General features: G+C 36.3%; 1 protein-coding gene across 8 annotated transcripts in view; it reads left to right on the forward strand.

Moving 5' to 3' along the window:
- LOC129236016 (tyrosine-protein kinase Fer) overlaps positions 1 to 18,101 on the forward strand; it is a 163,081-nt gene that overhangs the window by 18,989 nt on the left and 125,991 nt on the right. For all 8 annotated transcript variants that reach the window (XM_054870170.1, XM_054870171.1, XM_054870175.1 and 5 more), the window contains exon 3: positions 17,603 to 17,790. In XM_054870170.1, coding sequence (XP_054726145.1) covers positions 17,603 to 17,790 — 188 coding nt within the window. The remainder of the gene's footprint in view (positions 1 to 17,602; positions 17,791 to 18,101) is intronic.

Genomic DNA, 18,101 nt, shown 5'->3' on the forward strand with positions numbered 1-18,101 from the left:
GCAGACTTATTGGTCGGTACGACAATGCAAACATAGCGTCTTTATTGGGCTTTGGGATCCTAATGATTTCGGCAATTTTCCATGTCTTTGGGAAGTACTTGAGCTTTATAGCAGCGTTGAAGACATTCCTGAGATAAATGATTACTCTACTCGGGCATATTTTTTACAATTGTTCCCTAGATGAGGTCATATCCAGGAGTTTTGTTGTTTATGATTTGCTCGTCTTTATTTCTAGTTGTACGAGTGAGTAGAGAGTAGAGTAGAAAAATAACCATTCAATTCATTCTCGCAATATCTTAAGGAGTCCCGGTGGTCTAGAGCTCGAAAATTTAGGGTATTTTCAGGCATTTTTTTTACAATCAAAAAATTAAAAATGATATTTAAAATTTTTAGGCTTTTTTCTTCTTTTACATACTGAAATGAAAATTTTTTTTTTTTAATTTTAATAATTTAAAAAATGGCGCTGAAGTTGACCTTACCAAAAAATTGGACCGGGGACGGTGTTGTCCATTTTGGCTCTTCTATTTATCTGAAACACAAAAACCAAAAAAAATTATTAATCAGTATGACTGTGGCTATGTCCCGCTACTAACTAGAATAATAAAAAAAATTTACAAAATGGCGCGGTTTAAAATTTGACACTCTAAAAATCGAGTTTTTTTTAGTTTTTTAAGGAAAAAAATAAAAAATAATTGAATAAGAATATGATTCTAGTACGGGCGATAGACATTGATTTTGGGCCAGGCCAAAAAAAGTCGTTTCGAAATAAATGAGTTTAAAGTTTGAGGTACAAGAGCGCACGGACTGCTCTCTTCCTAGTTAATGGGCTGCAGAAGCTATAATATTGGGAATTTCCGCATGAGAATTTCACAGCATATTTTTAAGATACTATACTTTGGAAATATCGAAAAAACAAAAAATTGATTTTGGAAATTTCCAGACTACCGAGTCCGAAGATATGGACTATGTTTCTCCATACCCAAAAATTTTCTAAAAATTCATATTAAAAAGTTTAAATTTTAGATGAAAATTTGTTCTTCCTAAATTTGGCAAAACTTTTGAAAATTTTGGCTTATATAGCTGTGGTTAAAACGTTAACCATTAAAAAAAAAAATTATAAAATAATTTTGCTTCGAAAAAAGTTTGAAGTACAATATATAAAAAAGATCACTTGTAAGTGTATATTTTCAAACAAATTTTTGGATTTTTGAAATCAAATGAATAGAATAAATGGACTTCTTTGTTTCCTTTAAAATGGAATGGCAGTATGAAATTATAAAGATTTTTATGAAGTGGTTATCTTAAAGTTTTGTTTTATACCATAAAAAATTAAAATTTTTACAGCTACTAAAATTATTTTTTTTATGTTGGCCAAATATTTGGCTTTTCTTCAAAGATACTCGGATAAACTTTAAAATTTAATTTCCTGTAATTTTTTCTTCAGAAATTTTGTTATTTTATTTTATAAAAGTTTATTTATTTTATTATGCTATTATTTAGTTTTATTATTAATGCAGCATTTTTTTCAATTACTACTACTTCTTTCTTTCGCTTGACACTCATAACTCGAATTTTTTCTAAAAACTCCGGTTCAGAAGTATGATTTTTTATCAAACTTTGTTTTTAATTTGCACATTTAAAATCTGGGCTTATATGGTTTTGGTGGGAGAATGAACGAAAAAAAATCAAAACAAAAAATGATTAAAATTATATGAGGGATATATAAGTTGTCAAAACTTGTCAGTAAACTCCTGTGCTATAGTTATTTAAAGCTGTGCAAGTCTTGTAAAGGCCTCGGTAGTCTAGCGTAAGTGCACTAGTCTGCCATCCCAGAGGTTGTGGCTTCGAATCCTATGTAAAGCACGGTCCTTGCACTTTTCCAAATTTACCTACCTTTCTAAAAAAAAAACAAACAATATCAAAAACCTTATCCATTCCATCCTTGCTCCCGCACAAAAAGTCAGCGCATTACTTGCATTGTGCCTGCTAAAAACAAGCAAAAAACAAAGAAAAATACACAGTTACACATTGCATCAATGGCGCCAGCAAGAGGAAGCGGACAATCGCAGTAAAAGCGCAGACCCACTAAATTTAGCTAAGTCCTCAACCATCTGAGCGATCGTTCTGCAGGAAAATGTGAAACACCGATGGCGCTCCAAATAGTAAGAAGGCGTTGTTCCTAAGCATTCCCACTACTTAGGACTGGTAGCGGCAGGCTAATCACCTACCCTGTCAGAAAGCAAAATAGATTAACGAATCTAACGCAAAACTGAGTCTTGTCGAGGCCCTTTGCTCGCGAAAGGAGGGAACAAGGAAAAACAAAAAAATAATCTTGTAAAAAATGTAGGCATAGCAAGTACCTCGTGACATCAGAGAATTAGTCAGTAATTCGTTTTGATTAGCATCAAACAATCAGCGGATATAAACTTGTAAAAATAATCAAAATCCGTTGCTTTCGACTAAGTGGACATAGTTCTCATATCCCTTTACGACGTAGAGCTCTAAATAAGCTCACATCTCATGAGAAAATATAGCCAGAAAGTATCCAAAGGATCAAAGCCTATTCCACTTAGATGCAGCGAGCATTGATAAAGCCGAAAAATGTTCCAATTGGCGTCGCTGCGCCTCAGATTAAAAAAAAAAAACAAAGCACAGTCTGAGTGATTTTTTTATTGAAAACGTAAATAAGTTCACAAGCAGCCTGACCCCATTAACGAATGTTTGTTGGTAGCGATAAATATTGGCATAACTGCTTTTGTGTAAAATATTGCCAATATCGCACCATATCAACGGTTTTCTGCTTCACTCACATACGCACACATATCAGTGTAATCTGTACGCACATTTGTGCGTGATGTAACATTTGCATATTCGAGCAGCATTGCGTTTTGTAGTCGCAGAGGGGAGGCAGCGGAGATTTTAAAGCCTGCCAAGCAGTTTAATTTCTCACTCAAGCGTGAAATGTGGCAACATGACACGCCGTCAGTACGAAAATGCACTTATACTGATATGTATGCATGTATGTGTGTACATACATACATATATGTAGCATGCATGAATGTATGCTCGTATGTGTGTATGGGTGCATGTATGCAAGCACGTATGCAAATGCGGCAAAATCACCGCTAAACAGGCAGAGTTATTACGCGCGCCGCCGCTTGTTCGCTTGTGTTTTTCCGCGCGGTATAGATTTATGCATTACTTACACACTTTTATACATCCATACTTACGTACTTATACGTAATTATTTATGCACCTATTTACTTTTATTGCCAACCTATCGATGTTGTTGGGCTTTGGTTTTGTGCCAAATAGTCGAAAACGGTGATTTATGTGCAATGCACTTTCACTTTTTCGTACAAAATCACTTTAGTCACGTTTTTTTAGCCACTATTTTTATTTGATAATATAAGGGTAAACGTGGATCGTCGGAATGCCAGTTTTCACCGAAACTGAAGCAATATTCTCGGGACTGAAAATTGGGGTGGAAATGAAAGCTTCTCTGAGAACTTTCAAGTTGCAGTAACACCTCATCGAGTTCATAAGAAATTTGTTTCTTTAACCCCGACAGTACTATTTTATATGCCAAAAGTATAGGGTGGCCCGTTGAAAACAATAGGGAAATAAGTTTAAGGGGGGGCTAGGGTCACAAAATCGAAATTTTTTTTCTTCACTCATCTTATAGTAAATCATTTCAAGAATGTTGTGTCAAAATTTTAAGTGGATCGGAGCAGAATTCTCAAAGTTATAGCCTTTGTAGGCACTCTACCTCGAATGCGGAGCATCGATAATTTCTCAGAGTCATTTTTTCAAACGCGTTTTTCCCGAAACGACTTCTTAAAAGTCGGTGCCAATCACAACTCCGAAACTATTCAACCGATTCTTTTCAAATTTGGCACACGTTTTCTAAATCAAAAATACCTCCCCCCTACACTGTTTTTTTTCATTTTTTTTTTTTTAAGGTTGTTTTTCACTTACAAATATGGCGAAATTTTTCGCCAAAAATGCTCGTTTTACGTTTTTTTGCCACCAAAACTACAAAAATGAAAAAAAAAAAAATTTTATTAATGTAGGGGGGAGCATTACGTCATACTTTAACTGAAAAATTCGACTTTTTTAGTTTCAGATGATTCTACGACGAATGCCGATTGGCACCGCAGAGCACCTCTCGAAAAACATATCTCCAAAAAAACTCTGTCATGGGCTTATTTGTCAATATTTTATTATTAATATTTTTTAAAAACTTATTGAAAAGATGTACAATAACATGCAACTGATTTTATTAAAGTATCTTAAGCCATATTTCTGTAAAAAATTCAAAAAAAAGTGTTTTTTTTAGCGCTTATGTAGCTATGTCATAAACAGTCATGCGCCAATCAGTCATTCTTTGAAGATGCGTTGAAATCATTGAAAATAAATATTTTATTTTTTACTTTAAAACCAACTAATTTTTCCCAAATATTTATTTTACCTATGTTCTGAGTAATAAAAATTCAAGGCTTTATATCACGGATTCATTTTAAAATATTCCATGCCTTTTATACATATATACAAGTTTAGTGGATTGTACGGTGCTCTTTCCTCGACAGCAGGAACTGTGCGCCAACCTAAATCCCATCAATCTTCTCCATTCATCAACAGCTCTGACTGGATATAGATATCTGGCTGTTGGCGGTCTCAAAATGGCTTTAGTGTTACTTGGGTAGTGTCAGAATGGTACTTCAACGATTTCATTAACCTACCTACCTGTACGGGCTTCAACAAAAAAAATAATATGAATGGTCATATAAATACGGCCTTAAGGACTCGAGGAGAAAGGAGGAGAGCCAACTCTACGGTTTTTAAATCCTTCTCGTCTCTGTAGCTAACGCAGAGCTTATTTGGGGAAAAGGCCACTTCCCTTATCGTATAACCCAGTGCATAAGCTCCAATAGATGCTCACAAAAATATCATTGCACGATATTCTGGTCCATGGTATAAGAATACATCTATTTTGGTCGCGCCCTCGTTCTTGTAGAAAATGGTTTTCTCAAAGAGAAGAGCTACAAATTGATAAAATCGCTGCTTATACGAAATCTGAGATTTTTATGCATTGAAATTTTTTATAGACAAGACTCATACCATCATATACTGATTATTGTTGGGAAGAGAGGGTTAGCCAGGTTGCTTGCCTAAGATAAGCCTACCTGCATGTGATTTCCATCTCCTAACTAAGTTGTTTAAGCCACTGAGATATTTTTAGGAAGGTAACTAGTCCCGCCAGCGAGACATTTTGAAAATTTCCCAGCCCTTCGAAGATATAATCGCCAAGACACTTGGCACGGCTTCTTTGAAATGCAGGACATTCACAGAGGAGGTGTTGAGCCGATTCAATTTTTTCTTTATCTCCACAACTCATGCAGACATCATTATGAGGTACACCCATTCTATTGGCTAGGGTGCTAATAGCGCAGTGACCGATTATAACACCTGTAAAAACGCTGGTAGTTCATCTGTTTAATCCAAGTAGACATTCTTTTAAAATTCAGTTTCGACCAGAGCGTTTTGGAAACCCTGCAGTTAGTAATCAGAGACCACCTTCCTGTGGCTTCCGCGTTTAAGCTTCAGTCAATCGCAGTGTATAGTTCGTTTACGTACTCTACCACTCTCTGAAGGTCAAGCTCAGAGCCTTTCCTTCATCCGCTATTGATATTCCCTCCTCTCCCTTCAATTCTCTCTTCACTCCTGCCTCCGGGAGGAAATATAAGCTGGATATCTTTTCAAAGCTGGATAAAGAGGCGAAGCGAGCGGATCTGGTAGTTAACGAAGCATTTATATATGTATATAATTGGCGCGTACACCCTTTTTGGGTGTTTGGCCGAGCTCCTCCTCCTATTTGTGGTGTGCGTCTTGAAGTTGTTCCACAAATGGAAGCATTTGCTATCATAAGAAAAAGTCAGCGAACTCGCGAAAAAGTCACCAAAGAACACACATTGTTAGAAGTCATAATTTTGAGGCCTTTTTCGTTTGTTTGGGGACTAACATTAATACCGATAATAAGGGCGGCCTTGAAACCCAACAAAGAATCTTTGTCTGAGCTACTTTGATATAAGTGGTCAATTTCGTAGTAAAACCCTTTTTCATACGAAAAAATTCACACTTTATAAGTCTATCATCACGAATGCGCTATTGTATTATAAGGCGGCTTGAATGACGACAACATCCGATGAGGCGGGCCTTAAAGTTTTCGTGAGAGAGATTATACGAAGGAAAGATGAATACTTGCTTGCTCTTGACGACAAATATCGCAGACGATGGACCCTTGTATTAGTTTTACGGTGCCATTCCCATAGTCCAGTTTCAGTGGTTCGCTGACTATATTCTGTTATTCGTATGGATGCAAACGTTATAGCCCTCAAAGTATGCGAAACGATTTCTGCAGGTGCATTCAACTGCCGCTTAACACGAGTAATAAACAACTGGCGGCCGCCGTAACCGAGTGGATTGGTGCGTGACTACCATGTGGGAGGGCGGACGCTCGAACCTCCGTGCCTGAAACAGCAAACTGACAAAAAAATAGTCGGCGCCCTTCAGCAGGCAACGCCAAACGTCCCAGTGTATTTCTGCCACGAAAGAGCTCCTCATAAAACCCATTTGTCGTTCGGAGTCCGCATAAAACTGGGAATGGAACAACATCAGGAGCTCGGCGAAACATTATTATTTTTTATTTGTATATACGAGTATTATAAACGACTCGTACGCTTTGTTAAGCTCGGCCTTAAGTGCTTAAGCGCCAATCAAGAAGAACAAATATTTGTTCGAATATTTCGCTTTGCTTTGGCAGCACTTGCATTCAAACCCTGGAACCATCAACGGGCCGTCAAGTATTGGCTGATATTTACACAACTTTTCGCAACGGACAATAACAACAAATCGTATGTCTCAAATAATAAAGAAAACGAAAATAAAATACGGAAAAATAAAGTATCTATAAATTTAACGAAATTGGCTTGTAATTTGTTCCTAATTTCCAGTAATATATCGCTGTTCTTTTGTAAATTTTCTTACATTATATTTTTACCTCAAAGCAGTATTTTTTAAAAGCAAAAAAAAATATTTCCTTCGTGACTTTATTGAATTTATGGTGGTAATTGCAAGTGATTGCCAGCAATTTTACTGCACCTTAGAAATCCACTTCTTAAACATACAAATGTACGTTCATAAATGCATATTTACATATGTATGTGTGTATGTAGATGATTACATAAATAAACACATCTACGGCAGCTGGGCATGCGCCCGCGTTTTCTCGGTATCTCGCACCTCTTCAACATTCAAAATTACATCCATTCACTGACAGCCGTAGAATCAGCAGCATTACTCTGAGCAATAACACTTAACAATTCCAAAACAATTTGAAAATATCCGTAATTAATTTCGGTAATGTTTGACAACAACTGCAACAATTGCTTGCAGTTATGATGTGATGTGTGTGTGCACGTTTCTGGCCGTAGGGTAGACACTTAGTCGGGTATGTCGAGAATTTCTGAAAAATTCTACCTTGTGGAACAAAGTAGTCAAGTTCAGTTAAATGCAAGTAAGAATTTACAAATGCATTCAGAACTCTTAATCTTGTGTAAATAAGTATGGATGTGTGCCCATTGTCGTGTGTGACACACATACATACAAAGATATTTGTATAGTGGATATCTTCCAAGTGCTGACGATTGTGTGCTTTCTGATAAATTACAACATTCTATTTGATTAAGTTCTCGTTAACGCGATACAATAAAATTAATTATATAAAAGCTGACACAAATATGTATATACAGGGTGATCAGTTTAGAGGTATCGGTTTTTAAATTGACAACGAAAATTCAAACTTTATTATTTTTGTCAAAGTCAATCTTTATTATTTTTGTGAATAACCATTCATGATATTAATTTTTTAAAGATAATCGTTTTTAAACTTTGGCCGCAACTGCGCCGTAATTCGGCCATCCGTAAACACCTATTTTGAATGACACGCTGGTGGACTTCGCTCGGTATCTCGTGAATAACTTTAATAATTTTGGCTTCCAATGGTTCAATCGAAGTTGGTTTATCCACTAATCAATTAGACTTTACATATCCCCAAAAATAAAAGTCCAAAGGTGTGATATCACACGATCTTGGTGGCTAATCCACTGTACCACTGGTTCGAGAAGAGAAATAAATTCAGAGAGATATGAAAGCAAATGTTGAATGAAGTGCCATTTTCTTTTTTTTTTATTTATAAGAATTTTGTTATACAAATTATTCCACAATAAATTCTATTTATCATTTATTACCTTTTTTTGGCAAAGAACCGTCTCCAATGCTGTCCTGCTTGCGCTTACTGAAATTCTAACACTAAAAGACGAAATTGGAACTCTCCGTAGAGAGGACGACAATGTTGCCAAATTAATTTTAATCAATAGGTTTTAAAGCAGAGAATATATCAGCAAATATTACCGATTTCAAAAATTAAAAACAAGGTATTTTAAAAAGCGTGCTTGAATGACCATTTGTGTGTGTGTCCTTTTCGTTCAAGTTGGTCCTCTCTTCGATCAATCAATTAACCTACCCTAAGCCATTTTTGTGAAATTAGAGAGAGAGCACAATGTATATATATTTATTCGAGAGATCATCATCATCATCGTCTGACGCTACAGCTTCTTGTGAGCTTTGGCCTGCTGAACAGTACACATCCTCGCTGCTCTTTCCTTTTCGTTGCCTTCTAGTTCTTTAGATTAAGCTTTTCCAAGTTTCTTTCACTTCATATGTCCACCTTGGTCTTGGTCTTCTTTTTGCTTGATTTGTGTATGCGTTCGCTTCCAGAATTTCGCTCTGCGCTCTTGGACAGTTCATTCTCATAACGTGGCCTAGTCATCGCCATTAAGGGGTTAGGGGTAGTCAGAATTTTCCAAAAATTGGAATTTTCTTTCTTAAACTATAATATTATACCTTAAAAATATTGTGTGAAATTTTGAAGTGAATCCGACAAATATGATACTTTTCGAGTTATTCAGAATTAACAAATGGCGCTCGGGCGTTCCGGAGCGTTCTAGAGCAAATAGCTAGCAGCAGCTGCAAGCAACCGACTTCTCGGGTTTTATTGTTATGAATGTCCATTTTGATGTAGCTATAAGTATACCTAAATATATATATTCCCTATATATACCCTACTATATATATTTACAATTTCTTGCTAGTACAAGCGCTGAAAATATTTTTTTGTTACCAGCCTGCCTGTAGTCGTTGCACTGAGCAGTCGAGAGTTGTGAGTTAAAATAAAATTATTTTTTAATAAGTTCGTCCAGTTCAATTCTGACTGCACCAAACACTTTTCTGAGAACTTTCCTTTCAAATGTTTGCAGTTTTTGTCATATTTTCTCATATTTTTTGACTAACGCTTGTTTGAAGTCAATGAAGAACATATAAGGTGAAGGCCAAAATAAACAAGACGGGCGTCATAAAAATGTTTTTGATGGCGCCATCTTTTTAATGAGTTAGTGCGTTAGAAGTAACATCCCTAGCTAATTTCTAGTGAAAATTTGAATACATTCGGTTCAGCGGAAGCAAAGAGATTGCATCTAAAGTGTCGGTATGTTTGTGTCATCGGTTCAAAAATTGGTTTCGAGCAAAGATTTAATATCAAATTTTGTTTTAAAATCGGTAAAACGTTTACCGAAACATTTGGATTGAAGAAAAAGTTTATGGCGATGGTTGTCTTTCTCGTGCCAGAGTTCATGAGTGGTTTACACGTTTCAGAGATGGTTGAGGACATTAATGACAATAAACAAATCAACAATCACCGAAAACACCATGTTGTTGTTGCTCGTAAATTTATCAAAAATGAACCGAAATCATCGAATACGAGTTGAATATCTCCAAAACATCGATTTATTGCATTTTAATTGATCATTTGTGCTTTCGAAAGGTCTGTTAAATGAGGACCAAAAATTGCTCAGAATTCAACATTCGAAAGAGCTCATTAAAGAGGCGAGAGAAGAAGAGAACTTCCTTTACAATATTGTAACGGGTGATGAAACGTGGTGTTTTCTACATGAGCCTGGTGCCGAAGGAAGGCCCCAGACGAGGCACCACCTAAAATAGAGCGTTTGGGGATGTCAAAAATCAAGTCGATGCTCATTTGCTTTTACGATTCCAAGAGAATTGTCCACAAGGAATTCGTGCCAATGGGCCAACCCGTCAATACAATTTTCTAGCTTGGCGTTTTGAAGCATTTGTTGCATCGCATTCGTCGAATTCACCCTAAATACCGCGAAGGAGAAAGCCGGCGCTTATTGCATGATAACGCACCATCTCATCGATCCACTCTTCTGACTGATTTTTTGACTAGAAATTGCATTTTAATCATCAATCACTCAGCGTATTCGCCTGGTATGGCTCTCTGTGACTTCTGCCTTTTCGGAAAATTGCATTTGGCCACGAAAGGAAAATGTTTTTTGCTCACTGAGGCCATCCAAAAGGCTTGTACCGATATCCTCAAGGACACTCCGGTCAATGACCTGAAACACTCTTTCGAAAAGTTTTTAAATCGCGCTAAACAGGGTATCGAGGAATAAATAAACTCGAAGTTATCAGAACAAAGCTTCTGTCGTTTCTCAGTCTTGTTTATTTTGGACTTCACCTTGTATGAAGATCAATATTGTGTTCATAGCATCATTTTTCCATTGAGATACCGCGATAATTTTTACAATTCCCTTTTTCACCTTTCTTATGGATAGGTATTATTAGTGCTATATTCCAATCCTTGGGCAGCATTTCTTGTTCCCATATTAGAGATGTTAAGTGTTGTTTTATTTCGATAAATATACTGCTTGCGTTTTTTAAAAGTTCAGCTGTAATATTGTCCTCTCCCGGTGATTTGTGATTTTTCATGCAGTTTATCGCGTCTAGAATTTCATCTAATGTTGGGGGTTGTTGTTTCTGCGATTTTTCCATAGTATTGGATTTGTCTGTTATAATTGCCTTTTCCTGGCCTTTTCCTTCTACACTTTCCGTATTAAGTAATTCTTTAAAGTATTTGACCCATCCTTCAGTAATTTGAAGTGGTTCTGTAAGTACCTCGCCGCTTTAGGACTTGCAAATATTTATGCGAGGATGAAATCTGCGTTTTTCTGTTTTAACTTAGGTGTAAAATTTCCGAGTGTTGTCGGAGATAAAATCTTCGCCTATGGTTTCCAAGTTCTTCTTCATGTCTTCTCGTCTCTTTGTTTGACATAGTTTCGTAGCAATTCTTATTCGAGAGACATTCCATACAGTTAAAAGGCCGAAAAAGCGAATTTCCCGGATTTTTTTTTTGTTTATAAAAAGAAACATATATCTGTTAGAAAAAATCTTTGATTAGTACGTAAAAAATGTATTTACGAAGCTCGTGTTAAAATTTGAGACTAATTTAAGATTGTATATAACCCCTTAAGCCCAATACACGTCTTAGATCATTCATAAAGTTTATTTTTACCATCGAAAAAATGTATGAAATTGTGTATCCTTTCAAAATAGGCAGAAATACCGACTTCACTTCATCCTCATCGAAATATTTTTTTCCTCTCAGCTATTTTTCATTTATAGAAATAAAAAGGAAAGATAAGTAAGTTCTTAGTTATCCCTATATCTATGGTAGCTTATGTTATACAAGGTGACAAATGAACCATCCAATTTCGTCTTTGAATAACTCTTTTAAGCCTTTGCACTCGAGAGGTCTAGAGTCTCGCTCACCACTTTGTTTGCTGCTTAAATTTATTTATTTATTTATTAAACCAATGAATATAATAGATTCTCATAGGCTAGGTAGACATATTTTAAGGGTAATATGCAATAAAAAAGGAAAGTACAATGTAGGTCTATGAATAAGTTCGTGCGGTTTTTTTTCGAAATTTGAATTTCGGATCATTCCCATGGCTTTTAAACGTTTGGAAATGGTTGATTGATCAACTCCCAAAGTTTTTGCAACCTCTTCTTGCGTTTGAGCCGGATCTTGATCGAGCAATTCCTCCAATTCGGTATCCATGAACTTTGGCGGCGCGGCCAAAATCACCACTTTTAAAGCGTGCAAACCACTTCTGGCACGTTCGCTCAGCTAGAGCATGCTCACCATAAACTTCCACCAAGATACGATGACTTTCGGCTGCTTTTTTCTTCATATTAAAATAATGAAGAAGAATTCCCCGCAAAAACACATTATTTGGCACGAAATTCGACATTTTCAAGTGTGGTAAAAATATTGTTGTTTTACGCTTCAAAAAAACTTATACTGACGTTTGTGCCTTACGACAGTAGCTCTCCAATGAATGTTTGGAAATGTGGATCGATGGAATAATAATCAAGTTACGCCATCTGTTGTAAAACCGCACGAACTTATCCATAGACCTATTATTTATAATAAATATTCAAAGATTTTAATAGGTGATCTTTCGAAAATGAAAAATCTTTCTCGACACTTTTAGAGATTTTATTAAACTCAATCAAAGTTCTAGAAATAGGAGCATTCTAAGCATAAAGGGATTTTGAAAGACCACCATAGAAGAACTCCGACCTAGAAGCATAGGACAGTCAACAGCCCCACGGATTAAGTCGAAAATGAAAGATAAAAGGATTATTATCCTGCTTCGCAATGATTTTAAGTTGATCAATAAGCATTGCGCTTTATATCTAGAGATAGGATCCGAAAAGCGTAAATTACGCAACGCGAAATGTAAGAATACTTTCCAGGCACCAAAAAAAGTACCCGATGTTAGTGATTTGCTTAAGATTAACAACAGAGGGTATAGTAAAGAATCACACTGCTTGAATAACACCGCAGACAAACCATCAACATCAGTGACGAAGATTTAAGTCGAGTAATGCCTCTAAAGACATATTCAGTGGACCAATTCCATGGGTATGTATCTCGGCAGTTGTTACATCAAATATCATAAAAGGGAAAATAACAAACACTAATGTTTAAGAAATTATCTTTGTAAAGATACAATAAATATTGAAATACAGTAGATTCTGTTTTTATGCGGTTTTTTTATGCGGTTTTGAAATAGTGCGGTTTTTTTTTTAATTAAAAAATGCATGTCGACCTATCGGGAATTGTACATATAAACAAGATTCTAAACCAGCTTAGCAAAAACTCATCACATATTACATCAAAAATGCTAACCCTGCAAGTATGGAACCGCCTGCATCACCATCCAGATCAGACGTGTACATTTCCTCAAATGACGGAAGTGATTTTGCGCCAAATCCTAAACGAATGCGCAACATGCGGGTATTGTCTGATTCTATTTCTGACGATCTAAATTTATTTTTCGATTCTGACGTTTCTTAAATAAAGATAAAATTTTCAAAAATACAATATTTTGTTTATGCGATTTTATTTAATTATTTCAGATTCATGCGGTCTATGGAACGTATCTATAGTTATAATATGGGACTAGTACCCTTTTTTATGCGATTTTATTACATTATCTCAGATTTATGCGGTTCTTAGCACTTTTGAAACGTATCTATAGTTTTACTATAGAACTGGTAGCTTTTTTTATGCTGTTTTTTTATGCTGTTTCTTGCGGAACGTATATACCGCATAAAAAATAGAATCTACTATATATACAATAAGTTAAGTTAGAGGTAAGAAATCCTCCAAAAGCGCGGGCTGATAAATAGAAATACAAATTTCTTTGATGAAAATCTTTATTTTTCGTACTCCTGCTGTCTGGTTTTCAAGTGTCAAATATGATTGAAAATTATAGATTTTTGGGTAGCGTTATTTTGCGCCACCTTGTATTTTCGAAGCAAACCTGGAAGTGCACTTAACATTTCCACTTGCATTTGTTTGCTGACATGCATTAGTAGTATTTAACATAATAAAAACAAAAAAAAAAACATAAAAATAATTTAAAATTTGAATACTCGCGCTTTGGTTTTGAATTTTTAAAACTTTTTCTGATACTAAATGCAGGAAATTGCAAACAAAACGCCACAAGTGTTCACGCAACAAAGAAGTAGCGGCAATAAACGCGTTAATGACCGACACATTTACGAGGACAATTTTATTTGCACTATTCAGGATATTAAATATTTCATTAACCATTTGTTGTGTGCAATTTTAATGGTCACATTCGAAAGGCAATTAAAAGCGTCTTGTCCGAATAAATGGTGGCACTGTGCACAAGTTGCTTCAAAGTGCATACACACGTACATATTTACACACACATTCCTATTTAGCAGTGCATTGCGACTCTAAGATATTTTTTCTCAAAGCAGCTTAATTTATTTCGATTTATTTCTATCTTCAAATAGTAACCAAGTACAGTAATAATATTAATTTATTTTCATTAATTATTTTTATTTTATTATTTATTTATTAGTTTATTTCTTTCGATTCAAGCGTTTAGCGTACTTAGTCACGCTCACTGAGCGTAATGCTATAAGGAAGAAAAAAAGCTGCCAAGAGCGGCTGCCTGCCTCAATGTAGTGAATGGAAAATGTATGAGTAAATAATTGCAGCTGCAATTTGGTTTAATTGCCGCCAACAACTGTGCGAATTATGAGTGCAGAAAATAACACAAGGCATACATATTTCTAACATACATACATATCTATGATATGTACTTGTGCTATTTGTTGTGTGCCTAAGAGGGGGCGTCAACCCAGCAAACAACAAACAACACCTAACCCAAAATCCTAGAAATGCTTTAAATATAGCAAAACAGCAAAAGAAAAATTTGTTAAAACTACTCGTACGAGTCCCACTAAGCCAGCAAGTGGGTCGAAGTGCCGCTAAACCAGCTGTGTAAATGCTTCAATTAAAGCGAGTGGGGGTATACACAAATAGATATATACATAGATGCCGACTGATGAATATTCATGAATGAGCTCTGCATATTTCCATATGCAATGGCAACGAAAAAACTAGCCACTTACTTTTTGCCACATTTTTGTGAATTTACCACTTGTGCAATCACGTTCGTGGTCAAGGTTACTTGCAGCGGTGAAAAAAATTAAAAAAAGAAGCTTATTACAATGTATTAAAATTAAAAAAAAATTAAAACAAATACAAAATCAACATTGAAAACTATTTTACTTTACAAAGTCGTTGCAATTTATTATAAATAAATATAACCAAGCTAATTTATTTATTTTTTAAATATATCCAAGCTTGCATTTTCCATTCGACGTTGGCTGCGTCTGCTCTCCATGAGGCTCTGCAATGCAAATTTATCTTACATTTGCCTGTGTTTACATTACTTACATGTGTGGTAAAAATGAGAAAGGGCTTAAGTTGACTTAAGCGTATAGAAATAAAAACGTGGCGATATTCTCCTTTCGAAATCTCTCATTTATATTTAAGATTTAGATTTGTATGGGGCTGGACAGGTCAAAGCACGCATTCCGGAAGACCATTGTACTACACCCGGAAAACTTACAGTGGAAGAAATTGAGATGCACGATAGATACAATATGGATGATAAGACTTGAAAACTGGTTTGATGACACTCTTCCGCGAATTTTTCGATTCATTGATGAATCTTAAGAAGCCCGGAAAAGGAAGAATATGAACTTTATCCATGCTCAGTACATTGCACCCCAATAGCCTTGGTCTGGTTGTAGAAAACGCCGGACAACTACAGAGCATACCCTCTGCACTGTCCTCATTTTCACCCGTAGGTAGGCATATTGGGTCGTCAATGATTCCCATGGTAGCCATATACTGACTGGCGCTGTGCGCTATGATTACACCCACCAGTACTCTCAGGTCCTGTTTTAGAAGAAAAGTCTTTGATTTCTTGTTTGGTTCTTTCACAAAGCACTTAGCTACTCCGCAGGAGCCCAACTCAGGCCAACGTCTCCTATGGGTAGACCTCATAAGGTCGTTAATCTATAGTTGAATCGATGCAGAAATGGCACCTAGAAAGGGTTTAGGGTTTAGTGGTGTGCTTGCAGGGCCTTCATTAGCCAGTTTATAAGCCAACTTGTACCCTGTAATACCACAATATTCAGGCACTCAAATAAGACAATCTTTGTTTGTTTTTGCGACACTATTCAGTTTTGTCATACATTCACGGACTAATTTCAAAGAGCAGCGTGGTTTAACAAGCACTCTTAGTGCAGCTTGACTGTCACCACAAATTCCAATATAACTACCCCGCCACTTTTTCTCGATTAGCCAGTATGCTACATTCAAGATGACATAGACTTCTGTTAAGAAAACCGTAACCATCTGTCCTGCAGCGTAGGAGTACTTAGTGCCTTCGTCTAAGTACCATACCGATCCATTACCATTGCTGTTTCTGGATCTGTCGGTGTAGAAAGTGTGCTGAAGTCCCATTAATAGGTTCTCTGCACTTAACTATTGATCTCGATCTGGGATCAAAACATCAGGAAGTACTACCGATGCTAACGTAAGGCACCCGATTATTCGCTGGCGTCGAGAACAGTGTGCACCACTCTGACAACTGGTGACATATCTGACAGGGGCCAGTGTTTTCTTCGTTTCCCCAGATTCCATTTAGCCTGAGCCTGTACGCCGCCTTCATCACTTCCTCTGGAACTTGAAGATCTACACATTACAAGTTCAAGATGACATTAAGTGCAATGCCAGATGTCGTACTCTTAGCCTCTGTGATACCTAAGCTCACACTTCTCTGTAGTCTAGTTGGGGGGATTTACTCTGGACTTAACCATAGTAGCCTTCCTCCAGACTACAGAGGCGTTTATAGTAATGGGCTTGAAGGACCTTGCACAACAACGTGGAACTCTTCCAATACGCCAGTTCACTGTAGAAGCTTCTATAAGAGTTAAAATAAGACGAACTAATTTCCTTCGTACATTCCTTCCTCAGTTCACGGTAGGACTAGACTGCAATCTCTCACCTCGAGTAACAACTTAAAGTCGTGTTATGTTGGTAAACAGTAAAAAATGATTTTAAACAAAAATTTCGTTCTCTGTAATAATAAAAAAATAATAATTGGCGCGTACACTTCTATTGGGGGTTTGGCCAAGCTCCTCCTCCTATTTGTGGTGTACGTCTTTATGTTGTTCTACAAATAGAGGGTGCTATAGTTTTAAGCCGACCCCGAAGGGCAAATGGTTTTTTAAGAGTACTGTTAGACAAACATCCACGGATCTTCGAGCCAGGGCACTTACGAATGGTAGTCAGGCACTTACACATTCGGCTAGGGGCTGTCCTTGACCTTGGTTTGTCCTTGTCTTACTACTCAACCGTAGTAGCAATGGGTTGCAATACAGATTTTTGATGCGTCGAATATCTTTTCCGTCAATATTTAGTTTCTCAGTATTTCCATTAATGTTTTTTACTGTATTTTATTAAAAGCTTTTTCGTAGACCACAAAGTACTTGAATACCGCCTTATTAACATCTTATTTTTCACAAAAACTTCGTGTGCTAAATAATGCCTCCCTAGTAGCCATAGCGTCTCTGCAGTCGAACCTTTGCTGATTTACATATCTTGTAGATTCACTCATGAATAACTTTAAGGAATATATTAAGAATATGATTAATCAGGATTTTAAGAATAGTCTTTCAATAAGATAATTTAAATTTGAATTTGTTTATTTTCTTATTATAGGCAGCCTGATAACGAAAGCCTGGCGCTCCTACATGGACGAATTGGATCATCAAGCGAAACAATTCAAAAGCAATGCAGAACTACTTGAAGTCGTCTGCGAAAAGCTGACACATTTATCACAGGATAAACGTAAAGCACGCAAAGCTTACCAGGAGGAGCATGCCAAGATCGCAGCGCGCCTCAATCATGTAAGTGAACAGAAAAATTCTAATTGGTATAATATTTATTAGTAAAAAGGAGGAAATACAAGAGGAATCCAATTTTCCCAAGATACGCAAAATATACTTAAAATCTAAAAGTATTGGAACCTTAGCCTTTTACTCTCTTTTCTTCTGCATATACTCAATTCAATGTTTTAGTTGTTAAGTTGGCTAGTTTTGTCAGCTGGTTGCAAAACTTTGTGGTGAAGCAGATCTTTTACCCGGTTCTCCAATTCGTCAACGCTTAATTCGCCTTGTTTCCCGTTTAACAGCTCTATTTCGTAATAATTATAAGAAAT

Source organism: Anastrepha obliqua, chromosome 1 (genome assembly GCF_027943255.1).
Source record: "Anastrepha obliqua isolate idAnaObli1 chromosome 1, idAnaObli1_1.0, whole genome shotgun sequence".
In the NCBI taxonomy this organism is placed as follows: Eukaryota; Metazoa; Arthropoda; class Insecta; order Diptera; family Tephritidae; genus Anastrepha; species Anastrepha obliqua.